Source organism: Cupressus sempervirens, chromosome 1 (genome assembly GCF_028749045.1).
Source record: "Cupressus sempervirens isolate cs-2001-9-10 chromosome 1, ASM2874904v1, whole genome shotgun sequence".
In the NCBI taxonomy this organism is placed as follows: domain Eukaryota; kingdom Viridiplantae; phylum Streptophyta; class Pinopsida; order Cupressales; family Cupressaceae; genus Cupressus; species Cupressus sempervirens.
In genome coordinates, this window is record NC_143118.1 from 489,253,086 (window position 1) to 489,271,262 (window position 18,177).

The following is an 18,177-nucleotide window of genomic DNA, read 5'->3' on the forward strand; positions in this document are numbered from 1 at the left end:
ATAAGGGTCATTATGGGAGATTTGGGAAATGCTTGGAGGTGAGGTGGATAGGATTTGAAGGGATTTGACAGGTGTTGGGATTTTGATGCTTATGGGAAGTGGAAGGATTTTAAGCAATTTGATGGATTGTATGGGGATGATAGCAATGGGAGATGGAGGTGATATTATAGATGGGAAGCTTCATCACTGACTACTTCACATGGTTGGATTAGATGACATGGCTTATCGACTGCTGGAGGCAGCTTTTCTTGTATTTCCTTTAGGAGATTCCTTGGAGACTCGTGTGTCGGAGGTGGAGGTGAATTGACAGGAATAGCTAGTGTGATGGGGTGGAAGATTGGAAGCTTGGTCGATTGGGTGATGGAGGAGAAGCTGGGATATCGGATGGCATGACTAGATAGTTTGGAATAACTCTTGGATTTTGGGGGATGGTCGGTGGAATGTTTCTAAGGCTCTCAAGATACCCTTCATAGTCAACAAGATCTTCATCATCATTGGAATAGGAGGTGGCAAGAGCAAGGACAATACGACCAAACACATCATGATAGGATTGGTACTTCATGCTTTGACGATGAGTTTGATGGGGATGGGGTCTTGCATATGGATGAACACGGAAGCTCATGGTTGGATTTGGATTAAGCTCAGATTTTGGATTTCCTAGGGAGAGTCAAAGCTATATGACAGACCTAAGGAGGATTGGCTGGATATTTTTGGCTTTCTCGTGGATGGAAGACTTTCAAGGGTATGCTGTCAAAAAGTGAGAGTTTTGCTTTCCTATGTGCAGGATTGTTGGAGATTGTGTCAACTTAAGGATAGACTAATGATCCTATGGGCATGACACGAGATTGACCACTTGTGGATCCCAACCTTTAGCTCAAGGTGATGAGGGATACAAGTGACAAAGCTGGGTTACCCTAGACAATGCTCTGTTAGAGGGATAACCTTGGTGAGATTGGTTGATTGGTAGGATTGATTGGATAGCAAATTCTAGTAGAGTGACAACAACTCTTTAAAGGCTTGGGTGTGATTTTGGATTAGGTTGCTAGCTGGCTGGGGGGGGGGATGATTTGGATGGACTTTGGATTTGAGATTGTTCTAAAGCAAAGAACTAAGGGAGCTTGGATGATCTTCTGATGAGGCAGTGACTACGCTAAGTATGCCTTGAGTTGAGAGATTTTTGCTTTTATGAGATTTTGATCAAAGTTGGCAAACATTCATTCAAAAGCTATGAACAAACAAGCAGACAAAAGTTTGGAGCAAGCACGTCAAACACACCAACATCCTAGGAAGCTTTCTACAAGGATAAAATTTGGTTTAGTTAGGGAGCCCTCGATATACGCAAGGTACATGAAGCCCACATCCGTAGATGAAACCAAAAAGATGTCACACAGCCGAGAGGAGCGGTAACCGACTTCTCCTCTTTCACTTCTCAAGGGTATAAAGTTCTTTGAGGCTTAGCCCGAGTGACAAAATTTTGATCCCAAGAGAGGTGTCTTTCGATTCACCTCCCGATTTTTATACTCCGCCGGAACGTTGGAGTTGAGGTCGTCCCAAGAGGTGATGAAATCCCTAAGCAGGCCTCCTAAAAAAAGAAAACAAAGTTTTGGATCCTAATCTTATGCACCCAAGATGGCCTCAAAAGACGACAAGAGGAGAGAAGACTTGGATGACCTTGGGCTAAAAAATAGAGTTCTTTTCCAATTGATGATTTAGATTTTGTAAGCTATGATTGAAGACACTCGTGATTATGGCATACAATGTTCATTCCAACTTGACAGCGTCGTCAACATAATGAAAATCGAGAATTCGTCAACGTAAGAAATGCGAGCATCATTGAGATGTGTCAAAACCATGCAATGTTCATTGATTGTTAGACATTCAAGATTGTGTTAGAGTGTTTTAAGCCCAAATTGGAAGTGTGAGATATTGCAATGATTAGTTGATTTTTGGCATTCAAGATTGTGTTCATTTGTTTTAAGCATGCATTCCAATAAAAAGTTGATTTTTATCTATGGCATTCAAGAGTGTGTTTGAGCAACATTCATTCAAAGAAAAATGCTTAAACATTCAAGTTCATTCCAAGGAAAACCTAAGAAACATGATTAAGTTCGTCGCTCCAACCTGCAATGAGACAAAAAAGCAATTTGATTAGTTAGCCAAAATCTTTCAAAATGAAAGCTTAACTATGGAAAACAATTTTAAAACTTTTTTTGCTCTTTTTCCTATGCGTAAAAATGTTTAAAATGGTCTAAATCTTATGGAACCACTAAAAGTCAAATTTTGATTTATACTCTTTTTAAATTTTTTTTTTAATTTTTATTTTTTAAAAAAAATTTTAAAAGTATTTTTTGGTGTTCTTAAACATACAGGTTCATTTGTTAGAGTTTTGAAAGCATGCAAAGACAATGACTTGGACAAGACAGCCAAAAAGTAGGCGACAAATCCGAGAAAACATTACAACAGGCGGAGACGCCAATCTGTGCAGACGCTGATTTGCGCAGACGTCGATTTACGTAGACGCTGATCTGTGTAGATGGCAGTCTGATGAAGAAGGTAGCTGCGACGTCGGAGACGACAGTTGGCGGATTGCGGCGGCGGAGACGATAGTTTGACTGCTGGCGACGACGAAGACGACAGTTTGATCTTTGGAGGCAACGCAAACGACAGAAGCCAGGCGGACACGCTGAAACTCGTACATGCTGATCTGCGCAGATGCCAAAATTCGTAGACGACAGTTCAGGTTTCGACGCAGACTACCAGAAAACAGGTGGAGACGCCGAAACTCGCAGACGACATTTTGAGTGTGCGGAGACGACAGTTGATCTTTCGCAGACGACGTTCTGCGCAGATGACAGGCAGAGACGCCAGTTTGCAGAGACAATATTGTACGTAATAAATCGACGGGCGCAAATTTTTTCTAAATTTTTTTGTTTTCTTGGTTATTTTCGGATTTTTGAGGGTATGTCTTCTTCTTAAGTGCGTTCTTTAACTTCCAAAAATAAGCAAAACACCCTACAACTCCCTCAAACAACAAGAAACATTAGATTGTTAGAAAGAATGACATATAGATAGAAATTGATGATTAAATGACCCATAGCGGGGTCCCATCGGGCGTGCCAAAATGTATACACTAATCTAATGTGCTAGAAATACTAATTCAATGAAAGCATTTACACATTAAACTAACATAACATATAAGAGAGACAAAGAGAAGACAAACTCAAATGAGAATGTGAGCCATGGATAGGCTCTCTCAATGAGATTTGTTCTCTTATTTTTGAGATGTGTCTATGTGTAGATTGAGGATGTATGCTCAAATGCTCAAATGGCTTCAATGGAGATGGGTAATGGAAAATTGGTAGCTTTGTGAGCTCTCAATTTGACATTATAAGGGTAAGATTGATGACTTTGGTTCTTAAAATAGCATAGTAACTTTAGCTCAAAGATTATTGATTGAAATGGCTTGGGAGGGGACTCAATTTATAGGCTAAGGGCTTGAAGGATGGAGGGCTAAGATGCAAGGAGAGATGAAGGCTTAAGGAGGGCTAGGATGCACTCAAAAGAGAGCACATGGATTGTGCTTGTTTAACACCAATGGGAAGGTGACATTTGTCATAAGGAGGATGAGTGTGAGAGGGTAGGGTAAAGGGTTGGTTAAAGGCATGATGAGTGAGGTTGAGTATGTAAGAGAGATGTAAGAGGAATGAGTGTGGAAGAGGGAAGAGTGTGGAAGATGGATGTAAGAGTCATGAGTGGGCTTGTAAGAGTCTTTTATGGTTTGTAAGAGCACTCATGACTTGGTGGTTGGAATTTTTGAGGGGAGACTTTGGTTTGGTTTAGGAAAGTCTTAAACTTGTTTAGGGAATGTGACAACATTAGGAGGTGGATTAGGCTAAATGGAGGATTAGGGATAAGTTAGGGGTTTTTAGATTTGAGAATTTTATTTATCAAATAGATTTATTTAATAAATGAGGATTTTTGAAATTAGATAGAAGAATAGGATTTAATTGATAAATAATAAGTTATTTTGATTTATCAATTAGAATTATAGATGATTAATTAAATTAATCAGCTAAGGGATGTCAAAAGATTAATTAAATAAAAATTTAATTAATGATGCCCTTAGAAATAACTAAATTAGATTACCAAAGCGGTGTAATCAAATTTAGGTATCTACAATATAAAATTCATATTTAATTTGTAACTATAATTTCCGACCCATATCTCTTGAATCTCCTTATGCAAGTGTTCGTCATAGTCCAAAAATCATTTTGGGATAGATGGGAAGAGATGAACGGTTATTGGGCTACCAGAACCTTTCCCCTAATCAGTTCATATAAAAATGATGGCAAAACCCAAAGAAAGGAATTCTGCAGGCAATGGCTGGTTTTGTACATCTTTCATATAAACCACAAACTTTTCCGACGCAGTCATTGGCCATTTCCAAACCAGTAGCCTGCTCTGCAACGTCTGGGGAAGGCACTAGCAATGGTTAGTATATTCAGTATTCACATCATCACGGATCTCCAGTTTCGCTTTTTCGAATTCAGCAGTGCAAGTAGCCATCTTCTACTCTTCGATTCTTGTGAATAACAAATCTAAGGCTATTTTATTTCGGGCCATCATTTGTTTGATTTCTATAACGTAGATTAGCTGGGTATTAAATGAGAAGTGACAGTAATAAAAAATTGCAGGGGCTGTAGTGAATTCTCAGAGAAGTAGGGGGCTTGCCATAGCTGAGATCGAAGTGGCTAAAATCAGAAGGCCATTGTCAAGGACGAGGGCAAACGATCCAGACAAGGTCAGGGCCTTAATGGAGAGTATTGCAGAAATTGGGCTTCAGGAGCCTGTATGCCCTTCACCTTTTCTCTCATTACTTTTCCTTTTTAAAAAAAAATCTTTATAAATGGGTGGCTTTTATTTTGCTCTTTAGTTTAAACTCTGTTATTTATCCATCCCCTCTTTTTGGTACGAGGAAAGAGATTTTGAAGGTTTTGTTCCTAATATTTCATAAGATATTCCATAGAGTTTTAACGTTCCAATTATTCTTTTCTTGCCTTCATCATTCATAATTTCGAGTTTTGATTGCTGGGAAGATAGTACTGAGACTTCAGAATGGGGCTTTCTATGGGAGATTCAGAAGCTTGGAGTAACGCCGTGATTTTAGGTTTAAGATTTTTCCTTGAGTTTATCCATGAGTGGTCAGGGAGGAGATATACCAGGGCCTCCTCACAGTGTCAGAACGATTACGTATTTTAAAATCTCATTCATAATTTGCAAGTAATATTGTTGCCATGGATACATGGTATTTCCCAATAGTGATAGTATCATAGCCATTGAGCTAGGTCAGTAATCTCCCACTTGAATTTCAACCGACGCAGCTATGAGCAGTGACATTCTCTGCTATTATACTTTTAATTTATATTATAACTAGGCCCATAGAAGTGAACTTTGCCAATCTTTTTTCAAGGACACTGAATTAATCTTCTTCAAATTCTGTCGGATTGAATACAGTCTAACAGCAGAACATCTTCCCTTACAATTTTTACATGAGCAGACTCGCCCATAAATCCAAGTGTTTGGGAGGGCGGGGGGACGACGGAACAGGTGTCCAAGACTTTTTCATATATATATGGAAATCTGAAATTTCAGTTATATTTATGAATTATATAACGTTGTAACATTGATCATACCAACATAATAACATTTATAAATATAAAATCAATGATCATTCATCGAATTATTGTAGAACATAGGTAACACAGAGATGCATCCCCCCCCCCCCCCCCCCTCTTTTTGCCCCACGTCCCGGAGACTTCAATGCATTGGGGACTTTAGGACTCCGTTCCCCCGTCCCCAGCGGCGCCACTAGATTCTGCCACCTCCACCAAGGATGGGGACATCCCGATGTTGACTATTTGCAGATTCAACTATTTGTGTTTAATGTTTGATGTTCCAATTCAATGCAATGTTCAAGTATTTACTCTTTTACATCTTTATATCTTATATTGCAATACATATTTTCATAACTAGCATTTTAAGTACCATATGCATATATATACCCTGCTGTTGTCCCCCCATCGTCCCCAAATTAAGGCCCCTTTGTTTCCCTGTCCTGGAAACTTGTCCCCCCGTTGCAGTGTAACTATGCAGTTTAAATGAATCAAATCGAAGCATCATAGAATAAGTGTTATGTTTATAGGATCTCTGATAGAAAGAATATTGGATTATATCAGACTTTACTTACTTCTTATTGTTTGTGTGTAGCAGGAGTGTACCTTTAGAATGCTCCAATGTGCTTTGTTTGGAATACTGAATGCTGAAAAGAATGTATATGATAATCAGCAATATTACTCTGCCGATACTGGGACTGCAAGTATGTAATGTATTGATATTGCCTTGTCCATTGATGAGAGAAAATACTTATATAAGGTGAAGGGTCATGATCCTATGTGGTCACAACTGTTAGTCAATATAAACAACCGGCGATTAATCATGCCCAATAAAACATGTTCGATAACTATACTTAATATGTATATCGATGGTAATATAGTTGGAGCCTGATCCCTGATCGGAGATAACAATATTATCAATAATGAAAGTAACTCGATGTGAATCGGCAACAGTAGTAAGAGAGGCCCGATTTGAATCATGTCTTTTGTAACTTGTATACATACATATCTATACATATATACGTATGCATATTATCATTTGTGTACGTATATGTATGTATGTGTATATATACACACACACACACACACATATACATACACCAAAGCACAATAGATTGAGATACTCAGTATTACTTTGATTGATGCTAAACTTTCAACACTCCCTTTTTAGCAAGGGAGAAGTAATAAAGAATCCAGATATTAGAATATCTACACATAATACATTATTTGACAGTACCACTCTAAGAAATAGAGACTTGTCAAATAACATAAATCACCATGCTATGAACACTATCATAACATAAATTATGATCTCTAATTGTCCGAAACAATATCTAGAGTAATCATAATGCATTTGTTATTCATGACTTCCAAAATATTCGGACCAATAGTCATAATAACAGACCTACCATTTGTAAGATCGTCACCTTACAAAGATTACTTTCTGAATATATATATCCATGAAAGATCGTCACCTTTCATTACATATCTGAAGCAACAATCATAGAAGTATAAACATATATGAATTGAAATTAAATTCAATGTTCAAAATTACAATTTAATCATACCAAGTTTTTTTCTAAAGTATACCAACTTCACTTTAGCAAAAGGCTTGGTAAAAATATCAACTATCTGTTCATTAGTACTTATGTACTTAAGTTTGATGATATCTTGATCTACCATATCTCTGATGTAGTGATAGGGAATTTCAATATGCTTGGATGGATTGTGAAACACTAGATTAGCTGAAAGTTTAATACAACTCTGGTTATCACAATGAACAATAGTAGGCTTCAAAGTTTCTCTAAACAGATCAAATAAAAGCTTTCGTAGCAATACAACTTCTTTGGCTCTTGAGGAAGAGGCTATGTATTCTATTTCAGTAGAGTTCAATGCAACTAAGGATTGTTTTTTGCTGAACCAGGAAATCATCTTAGATCCAAGGCTGAAGCAACATCCTGAAGTATTCTTACGCTTAGTAGAACTGCCTGCCCAATCTAAATCTGAAAAACCATGAAGATTTATCTCAACTTGATCATATTTGATTCCCATGCCAATAGTTCCTCTTAGATATATTAGGTATGTTTAGCTGTCATCAGGTGAATCTTCTTCGGAGTAACCATGAACTGACTCAAGTTGTTAGTAGCATAACATGTCAGGACGAGTATTCACTAAATACATCAATGAACCAATGATTTGTCTGTAGAGAGTAGGATCAACAGGTTCAAATTTATCCATGTCATTCTTTAGTTTATGTAGATTAAGTTCCATAGAGGTAGAAGTTGGTCTGTACTCCAGTATTCCAAACTTTGTTAGAATATCATTAGTATATTTTTCTTGGTTTAGAAAGATGTCGTTTCCCTTTTGCCAAACTTCTAGTCCTAGGAAGTAGTGGAGAAGACCTAATTATTTCATGTCAAATTCAGCTGTCAATTCTTGTTTGCATTTACTTATTAGATGTTCTTCACCTGTAATTAATAAGTCATCAACATATAACACAAGAATAATCATGTCATTTCCATCTATTTTGAAATATAGATTAAGGTCAGTTTCATTCTTAGAATACCCTAGCTTTGTAAGTAATTGTCTATTCTTTCATACCACGCTTTGGGAGCTTGTTTGGGCCCATACAGTGCTTTCTTTAACTTACATACACGAGTATTCTTGTTCTGAATAATAAACCCTTTTGGTTGCTCATTGTACACTTCAATTTCACCATTTAGAAAAGCTGTCTTAACATCGATTTGATGGGCTTTCCATCCTTTAGATGCTGCAATGGCCAAGATGGTTCTGACTGATGTATACCTAGCAACTGGAGCAAAGGTTTTCTCATAATCGATATCTTCCTTCTGTGAAAAACCTCATGCTACGAATCTTGCCTTGTATTTCTCAATGCTGCCATTAGGTACATGCTTGATTTTGTACAGCCATTTGGAAGAAATCACTGATTTGTTTTTAGGTCTGGGTACAACATCCCATACATCATTTTTTAATATTGAATTGTACTCTTCAATCATAGCTTCTTTCCAAGGTTGACTTGATAGAAGGTTTTGATTTGATAAGTTCTGTTACTAATGCAACGTAACAAGATTGAGTTCTTGTTTTCTTGCTTTCTTTTAATACTTCATTAGGTTCAACATGATTTTCTTCTATGAATTTTTTGGCCCAAAGTGGTCTCTTTGTATTGTTATTATTTTCAACATCATCCAAAGTAGGTACAGGAGATGAAGTATCATTCTCCCTCTCATTCTCTACTGGATGATCTTCATTTGTTTCAGTGGTAGGTTTTGTGAATGACTCATCATTATTTTTATAAAGGTTGAAGGGAATGTCTTCTTCAAATTTAATATCGCTGTTGATTTTAATTGTTCTCTGACCTGGAATACAGACCTTGTAACCTTTGGAATTTTCACTGTACCCAATGAGAATTCCTTTCTTCCCGGATGGTTCTAGCTTTGTTCTCTTTTCTTTAGGAATGTGCACATGGGCTGAACACCCAAATATCCTTAGGTGACTTAGATCTGGTTTGATGCCTATAAATACTTCTTTTGGAATGGTATTTTCCAAGATTGAGTGCGAACATCGATTTTGAATGCAAATTGCAGTGTTAGATGCTTCAGCCCAGAACGAAGTATGAAGGTTTTGATCATGCATCATTGCTTTGGCTGATTTGACAATTGATCTATTCTTACATTTTGCAACTCCATTCTGTTGAGGATTATAAGGTACATAAAACTCCCTCTTAATCCCAACAGTAATGCAAAAATCTTTAAAAATTTCAGAGATGTACTCTCCTCCATTATCTGATCTTAAAATTTTAATTTTCTTTCCTGATTGATTTTCTACTAGGGCTTTGAATTTTTTGAATTTTGAGAGTACTTCACTAGATTCCTTTTGTTTTAGGAAATAGATCCAAGTTCTCCTAGAATAATCATCAATAAAGATTACACAATAGAGGCACCTATTTAGAGAGGGTATAGACATAGGACCACATAGGTCAGAATGAATTGCTTTTGATTTATGAACACTTTTGGGAAAGGTTTTCTTGACATTTTTACCTAGGGCATAGCCTTTGTAGACACCTAAGTGATCTGATTTTAGATTAGGTAACCCTTTTACAATTTTTCCTATAGATGACAATGCTTGGAAGTGTAGGTGACCTTATCTCCTATGCTAGATTTTTGTAGACTCTGAGATTTCATGACTTAGTGCAAAATTTTGTTCATTACAAAGTTTATATAAACTCTCATATTGAACACCAATAGTGATGGCTTTCTTGATGTTAGCATTTTTAGGCCAAGACAGAACTTTGTCTTTTTGAAAAGAGATTCTGTATCCTTGATCAGAAAGGCCAAATATAGAGACTGGATTTCTTTTAATTCCAAGTACATATAAAACATTGTTAAGTTGAAGAGTAATACTTGAATTTAGATGAATAGAACAAGACCCAATACCTTTAATTGGATGAGTGACGTTATCCTCGATGGTTACCTCTTCTGAGGAGAAGTTTTCGAATTTGTCTCTAAAACCTGTTATATGTCGAGACGCTCCGCTGTCTATGATCCAAGTGTTTTTGTTTGAGTTTAACTCATTGGAGAGTGCTAGAAAAAATCATAGTAACGTGAATCAGAATCGTATCGGAATCGGCACGGCCGAATCGAATCGTGAATCGCCGGTGAATCGGCGATGAATCGGCAAATTTGAAAAAACCCTTTAAATGTAAAGATTTTAACAATTTAAGACTTATTTCATGCACCTTTTATTGAATATAACTTAAAAACACTATAACATCATCAAATAGAATCTAACATACATAAACATGAAACATAAAATCCATCACATACGTAACTATGTTATCATTATGGTACTAAAATGTAAATTGTATGCTAGCTGAAGTAAATAAAAACCAAATGATCATAATGATTCAAATCATAGAATCAGTAAGATGAAATCATGAAGATCTATAAGACATCAAATCATAAATGTATGTATAAATCTAAGATGAAGATCCATGAAAGTTTGAAACATATGTCTATCAGTGATTCAGTATCACTATCAAATTATCAATATCTATACAGTGTAAACAAAATATAAAAACAAGGCTCCAACTCAAGCCTCATCATCCTCATCATCATCCTCTAGCTCTGCTGCAGCCTCAACCTCAGCCTCTGAGTATCCAGTTTGCCTATGAGAAAGGTGTGTAAGGTAGGTCCTAGAGGACCGCCGAGCCATGTCCCCTACATGGGCAATGGGCCCATGAATAACGTCGCTAGGGCCTGCGTCTGTGCGTGCGCGTGTGCGTCTACCAATGCCTGAACGTGCTCTAGCTGCCTCCTCTGCCCTGGCCACAGTTTCAGCCTCTACATCCACCTGGTCAACCCACGCGCGGTCTTCCTCAGTGAAGACTGGGTCCACGGTCTCTGTGATCCACTCTGATTCTGGATCAATCTCCTCTAGAATGATCGGAGAGGAGTCAGTGCCCAAAATCTGTCTGATCCTAAGACGAAGGTTGTAATGAACAAAGACAAGATCATTCAACCTCTGCACTGTCAACCTGTTTCTCCTCTTCGAGTGGATGTGCTCGAACATGGACCAACTGCGCTCACATCCAGAAGGGCTGCTCGACTGACTCAAAATGCGGATGGCAATTTTTTGAAGGTTTGGGGTTGTGGCCCCAAACATTTGCCACCATCTATCTGAAATAAGGAAAAAACAAAAACAGTTAGTCTCATTTATAGATTACAACTCTAAAATTAATGCATTATATAATTAACTTTAAGTTTAGAATCTAGATTCATGAACATTGAATAAATTATTTAATTTTTACCTGGCTGTAGTGTTGTCTGAGCATTTATGGCCATCCTGCCAGAGAAAAGTGGCCCCTCCTTATTGTTGAACTGGTCTAGCTCAACAATCGCAGCAGCGCTATTTTCATCGCTACTCAATCTCTGAATCACTGTGTATAAGCTAGTGAGAACCTCCGCATCCGCCTTGAACTCAAGACGGAAACGAAATGCCGGATTCAGATAGTAAGCTGCTGCGTGGATGGGTCGATGGAGCTGATTCTTGCATCTCCTATCGATGATGTCCCAAATAGGGCCATACCTCTCTTGCACTCCCGCATATTGGGCTCTGATGGCCTCCTTGGCCCTATCCATGCCCTCATAAATGTAGCCCATAGAGGGCTTCTCCCCATCAGCAGTTCGTAGCAAAGCTACAAGGGGCTCAGTGACTTACATATAAAGTAAAACAAAAAATTTGAGTCAAAACTTAAATATAAAATAATATAACTTAAAGTAAAAGAAAAATACTAAATGTTAAATTGCAATAAATTTACCTTAAGGATTTCTCTAGCGGGTTTCCAAAAACCATCCTCATCAAATATGCAATCCGCCACATTTAACCCTATAGTGGTCGTAGCATAGGAAGAGCAAATCCACTCCTGCCCAACAAACATGCTCCTCAATCCATCCCTTGATGTTAACAAGGACTGCAAGGTGATGAAATTCGAGGCAAACCTCGTGATACTTGGGCGAGCTAACTCCTTGCCTTTTGTGTACTTCCTCATTGTGCTAAGGACAAATGCATGATTATAAATGAATTTGCATATGTTTTTTGCCCTTTCCACACATGACTTGACAAACTCAAATTTGCCAATTTCCTCCAACATGAGGTCAATGCAGTGTGTCGCACAAGGGGACCAAAATGTGGTGGGGTGCCTCTCCATCAAAAGTTTACCTACAACAATTTTAAGTCAATTAGAAACTCAAATTTCAAAATTCAAATAAATTTATTTTCAAAACTTGCAAAGTTAAAAGTTTACCTGCTGCAACATAATTTGCTGCATTATCCGTCACCACCTGGATCACATTTTGTTCTCCCACCTCTGCTATAACTTCCTCAATAGCCTCACATAAATATGTGGCATTTTTCACATGTGCGGAAGCATCAATGGATTTTATGAATATGGTATATCCTACAAGTAACAAAACAACGAATTATAATATTAAATGGATCATTAACGAATTAGCATTCAACAAATCAAAATTTACAATGTATGTAGGAAAGTAGAATGATCAATCACCTCCACAGGATACAAGAAAATTGAAGAGTGTTCTATTCCTCCTATCGGTCCAACCATTAGTCATGATGGTGCAACCCTTTGCAATCCATTCCTTTCGGTTCTCCTCGAGGTCAACCCTCATGTCCTCTACCATCTCATCCAGGAGGTATCCGCTCAACTCAGCCTCAGTTGGGGCTTTAAACCCCGGACCACAAATAGCAACCGCATCTATCATATTCTGCCAATAAGGAGCCCTGTCACAAATAAAAGTTTAGATGTCAAAGACTCAAATTATAAAACAAGTAGATATAATTAAAGTTTTACTTTTACTTTTAATTTTAGCTTTAAAGAAAACAAAGATAAAAGAATCAATTACCTGACTGCAATAAATGGAATGTTGCAAAAGTAACAAAATTTGCAGATCTCTTTTCTGGCAGCATCGTGAATCTCCTTGTTCAAACCCATGCCCTCAAGCGTGGGTTGGGAACCAGGAGTATTGCGGGGCACAAAGTAACTATCCATTCTGTTTTTCCGCACTCTAGGCTGCAATAGGTTGGTGTGGGACTCTGTCTCAGTATGTGACCGACTAGCACTAGCACTAGCACTAGCACGAGCAGAAGAACTAGGATAAAAAGGAGGCCTAGAGGAACTCTCTCCAAAACAACTTACGGATGCGGAAGCTGATGCAGATGCAGATGTGGATGCGGTTGCGGATGCGGGAACATGGGAGCCAATACCCCTTAACCCTTCAACTTGCATTTTCCTATTTGCTTTGTCTTTTTCAATTTTTTCTAATGCCATTAAGCAAGTGCGTTTTGCCTCAGGAGTTTGGTGAGTGCAAACTGTAACATCATGTCCAGGTATAGCAGCAATGTGGAATTTCAATCTATAAATACCCCCGGAAGTTATTTTTTCTTTACAAAACATGCATTTTGTTTGATATTTGGTTCTTCCAGGAAACTCTTCATTATATTTCCAACATTCATCTTTTTTACCCATTGGAATTTGCGAAAAATGAGAGCAAAGGCTGCTGCAATAAATTTTTTTATGTAAAATATCAAAGTTTGAAGCTAATACAAATTAGAAAACAACAAACCCTAGCTTGCAACTTAGTAAAAATAAAGAACATTCAAGATTTACACTAAAATTCTTGAAAACTATAGAAATTTAACAAAAAACGCATAATACACTAAAAATTAAACAAAAAATGCATAATACACTAACATGCAAGAAAAAAATAAGCACTTACCTCTTGCAAATGAGTTGAGGAGTGTTGATATTGGCTCCTTAATGCTCCCAAAGCAATTGATGGGCTCCCCAAATGGCCTGCTGATCTCTTGGGTGCTCCTCCTTCTTGCCGGTTGGAAACCTATGGCTTTTCTTTTCTCTTCTTCTCTCTCACTTTTCCTCTCTTCTACTCATGCTTCACAAATAGAAGGCCCTTTAGGGTTATAACAAAGAGAATAGGTCAAAAACAAAGTGAAAAAAACAAGTGATTTAAAAAAAAATTTCAACTTCCCTTTTTACATGCCGCGGGCGATTCATAGCCGATTTTTTAAGGCGATTTTGGCGATTTTTACATGAATCGCTTGAATCGGCGATTCAGGCAATTCATGTCCTAGAAATCGGCGATACCGATTCACGATTCAAAAAAAATCGCGTAGGATGAATTGGGTCGCGGAATTGCCGATTTAGGCGATTCTCGTTACTATGGAAAAAATGCATGATTTTCTTCTACTTCCTCCTTTTCTTCTTTAAATTTTGCTAGAGCAGCTTGAATTCTTTTTCATTCAGGACAAACATTATGAGAGTGACCAATTTTGTCGCATTTAAAACATCTCACTTTTGACCAATCTCTTTTCTTATAAGGTTTGTTGGATTCTCTCCTATTTCGATTGAATTTTCCTTTCCTGTTGGAGCTTACTTGAAATGCATGAATGTCTCCCTCTTGATTTAAGCTTATCCACTCTTGAGACTAATCTTGATTCCTCTTGAGGGCATTCATTCTTGAGTAATTCAAATTTTGGAAGCTCAGGTTGAGAGCTTAGTCCTCGAATAAAAGTTTCTCAAGATAGAGGAAGTCCTCTTCGGGCAATCATGGTAAGTTCTTTATCATCAACTTGACTTCCAATTGTAGCAAATTGATCTTTTAGTTTAGAGATTCTTAGAAAATAGGAAGTGATAGTTTCCCCATTGTTCATTTTTATGTATAATAAATCTTGCTTTAAGGTTAGCAACCTGGAAGTATTATTGATTTCAAAGGTGTTCTTGATAGTGGAGAACATTTCAAATGCTGTAGAAAGGCTAGAAATAGATGGGAGAATGTGATCCTTAACGGAGTCTACAATTATTTCATGGCTTTATTGTTGGGCCTTTTACACGTTGTTTTGTCTGGATCATTTTCCGGAATAGTTTTATTTGATTCTACATACTCTTCTAATTCCATTTCTCTTAGGATTATAATGACACGAATTTTCCATGAAGAAAAGTTTGATGCCCCCTCCAATCTATCCTCTAACCTCACGTGGTTAACCATTTTGATTTTGAAAGGAAAAATAAAAATTCAAAAATGGTAAAGTCTGAATTTTTTTATATATATGAGTTCTGAGTAAAATTTCTTATCAGGTTGGCTCTGATACCATGTTATTTTTATAGGATCTTTGATAGAAAGAATATCACATTATATCAGACTTTACTTACTTCTTATTGTTTGTGTAGCAGGAGTGTACCTTTAGAATGCTCCAATGTGCTTTGTCTGGAATACTGAATGCTGAAAAGAATGTATTTGATAATCTGCAATATTACTCTGCCGATACTGGGACTGCAAGTATGTAATGTATTGATATTGCCTTGTCCACCGATGAGAGCAAATACTTATATAAGGTCAAGGGTCATGTTCCCATAGGGACATGACTCTACGTGGCCAAAGGCCATGTAGGGTCATGACCCTACATGGTCACAACTTTTAGTCAATATAAGCAAGCGGTGATTAATCACGCCCAATAAACATGTTTGATAACAATACTTAATATGTATATTGATGGCAATATAGTTGGAGACCAATCCCTGATTGGAGATAACAATATTATCTATAATGAAAGTAACCCAATGTGAATCAACAACAGGAGTAAGAGACGCCCGATCTGAATCATGTCTTGTGTAACTTGTATACATACATATCTATACATATGTACGTATGCATATTATCATCTGTGTATGTGTGTGTGTATATAGACCAGAGCATAATAGATTCAGATACTCAGTATTACTTTGACTGATGCTAAACTTTCAACAATAAGAACATAGGATAGCATCAAATGAATTAAATGAGAATTCAAATTTCATTCTCATACATTCATAGATATAATTCATTAAAACTCTCATTGCATCAATGTATCATATAATGTTGGAAGACTCAAAGTCTAGTCAAAATGACAAAGATAGTATGTTGCTACCCCTAAGATTTGTTTTGAGAATATTAAATATTGCTCAGATATACACTCTCAATCTGCAGATTTTCACCAAAGACTACTAGAATTCACAGATAACTTTGTTTACATTCTAGCAATAGGAAGAGCAAATAATTATTCAGTTGGGCATAACTTTGTTTGCTTAGACCTGTCTACATGTAATTTGCAAGGAATGGACGATTTGATATTTTTGATCACATGCTTAAGATTTGATATTAGTAATAGCATATTTTAATATTTAGGGTTGCTTTGAGGTTGTGGGGCCCACACAAGATTAACAAAATTGTAAGTATCTTATAAAATTATCTTCATTTTTGTCTCCTGCTGCCAGAAACGATCATTAGTCCCCAGGATGGTTAGGGGATGGCTTGGCTATCCCCAGCCATTTTGGGGATGATCTAAGGTTTCCAAAATATCCGTTGGCTGTTCTTGAGTTTGGGTGGTTTTTGAAAATTTTGCTTCATCAGGGATGGCTTGGGAATGTTTCCGACTGTCACCTAGTCCCTGAAACCATTTCCATTTTCAAAAGGGGTGCATTTAGGGTGGAAACATGTTTCTGGGTAATACTACTTTAAACACATAAGCAAAATGACGACTCATTCATGTTCTCCCCTTCTCTACAACACCGATTAGAGTGTTTAAAAGATCACCATTAGTTAGTTCTAATACCCAAACATAAAATTTTGTATTTGAAAATTTAAACATTTCCTGCGTAGAAGTTATAGCAGACATTCTTGAACCTCCTTGAAAACAAATCTAATTGATTCATTGAATCAAAGCCCTACAAAAATGTTAGTTAACTTGGCAAACAACAACTTTGCTTTTGAAATGTAAATGTTGTCATAAGTTGTAAATACAACCAGAGCCAAAAGCTGCATAAAAGCTTGAGCCTCCAAAGAATTGCCATCGGCAGCATTTCCCTCAATGCCCATCGTAGACTTCTACTCATCTGCAATCATTTTGACTTCCTCCTTGATATTAGAGGGCACAAATGGATGTTCAACACCCCAAACAAGATTTACCAGAACAGTAACAACGGATACCATCAATAATATAGAGACACAACATTGTGTTGATAGCCCAAGCTCTTTTTTAATCTCCTTGGTACTGGCCAGCATCAGTTTAGGTGGATAAAAGCCCTCCAATGACTTCAATACTAACTTCGATGGGTCAGTGGCAGAATTTAATGTAGAGGGAACCTCACATCGGAGTTCAGTTGCATCTTTTTTATGTTCCACAATGTGCTTGACAAGCTCCTTAATCACCAATGAGTTCTCCTCTTTATAAACCCTGACATCATCTTTGCCAAGACATGTCCACTTGCAGAGCAAAGCATCTTTGTCCTCTAGACATCCCACATCTTCCTCACATCATCCTTTGTCAATCTCTTCCTTTCAAACTTAAATTCAATCTTTGAGATGGGCAGAGTAGGAGACACTCAATTTTTGCTAGAGTTTGCAAAGCACCTGCTGCTTCTCCCTGCACCTTACTGTCAGTTGAATCAAGCATATCAATCTCCTTTAAATGAACACCCCCTTCTTCATCCTCCCCAATGTGGAATGGCAATGCAATTAACCTATTATTTAATGCTCATATGAAATCTGTAGAGCCATCTTTTACTGTTAAATCTTACAAGTACACTGTAGAGGAGAGCAAAATAGTGCTGGAGTCTCCGAAGGTTGACCATGGACTCCCATTCGATGCTCAATCATGCATGATCCATCTATAACTAATAAGGTAGGAAACATATTAAACCCACCAGCAAGAGTCAAGACAATTTCAAAAGCATTTTGATTTCCATTTGGACATTTGTTCTCTCCTAAAAAGACAGATCTCGAAGATTTTCCATATGCTTTGAGAAAAATAATCCACCACAATTCAAAGTCCATTGGGGAAACACAACCTATTGCCGCTTCTCCAAAGTCAGAATTCAATAGAAGTGGGGGTGTTCCAGTGGAGCCACTCTCGTCGT

The 18,177-nt window shown here is 37.4% G+C and overlaps 2 protein-coding genes across 3 annotated transcripts in view; one reads left to right on the plus strand and one right to left on the minus strand.

Moving 5' to 3' along the window:
• The first annotated feature begins 4,244 nt into the window (after positions 1 to 4,244).
• The window catches only part of SRX (sulfiredoxin), a 46,703-nt gene continuing 32,770 nt past the window's right edge, over positions 4,245 to 18,177 (plus strand). For both annotated transcript variants that reach the window (XR_016364412.1, XM_089828743.1), the window contains exons 1-2: positions 4,245 to 4,491; positions 4,695 to 4,849. Coding sequence is in view for 1 of the 2 variants with exons in the window: in XM_089828743.1 (XP_089684869.1) it covers positions 4,380 to 4,491; positions 4,695 to 4,849 (267 nt within the window). In the remaining variant the exon portion in view is untranslated. The remainder of the gene's footprint in view (positions 4,492 to 4,694; positions 4,850 to 18,177) is intronic.
• Positions 5,835 to 11,893, minus strand: LOC149578389 (uncharacterized). The gene is made up of 5 exons (XM_089815319.1): positions 11,500 to 11,893; positions 11,227 to 11,368; positions 6,248 to 6,319; positions 6,046 to 6,145; positions 5,835 to 5,930 (listed from the first exon to the last, which is right to left on the minus strand). Exons 1-5 carry the CDS (start codon positions 11,849 to 11,851, stop codon positions 5,835 to 5,837), a joined length of 762 nt encoding a protein of 253 aa, XP_089671445.1. The 5' UTR covers positions 11,852 to 11,893.

What these genes read in the sequence shown, in the direction of transcription:
- LOC149578389 (XM_089815319.1), bottom strand. Translation starts at nt 11,851, where the DNA reads ATGGGCTACATTTATGAGGGCATGGATAGGGCCAAGGAGGCCATCAGA. An exon ending in TCAGACAACACTACAGCCAG is followed by an intron (nt 11,369 to 11,499) that starts GTAAAAATTAAA and finishes TCCTTATTTCAG; the next exon opens with ATAGATGGTGGCAAATGTTT. An exon ending in CTACACACAAACAATAAGAA is followed by an intron (nt 6,146 to 6,247) that starts GTAAGTAAAGTC and finishes TAAACTGCATAG; the next exon opens with TTACACTGCAACGGGGGGAC.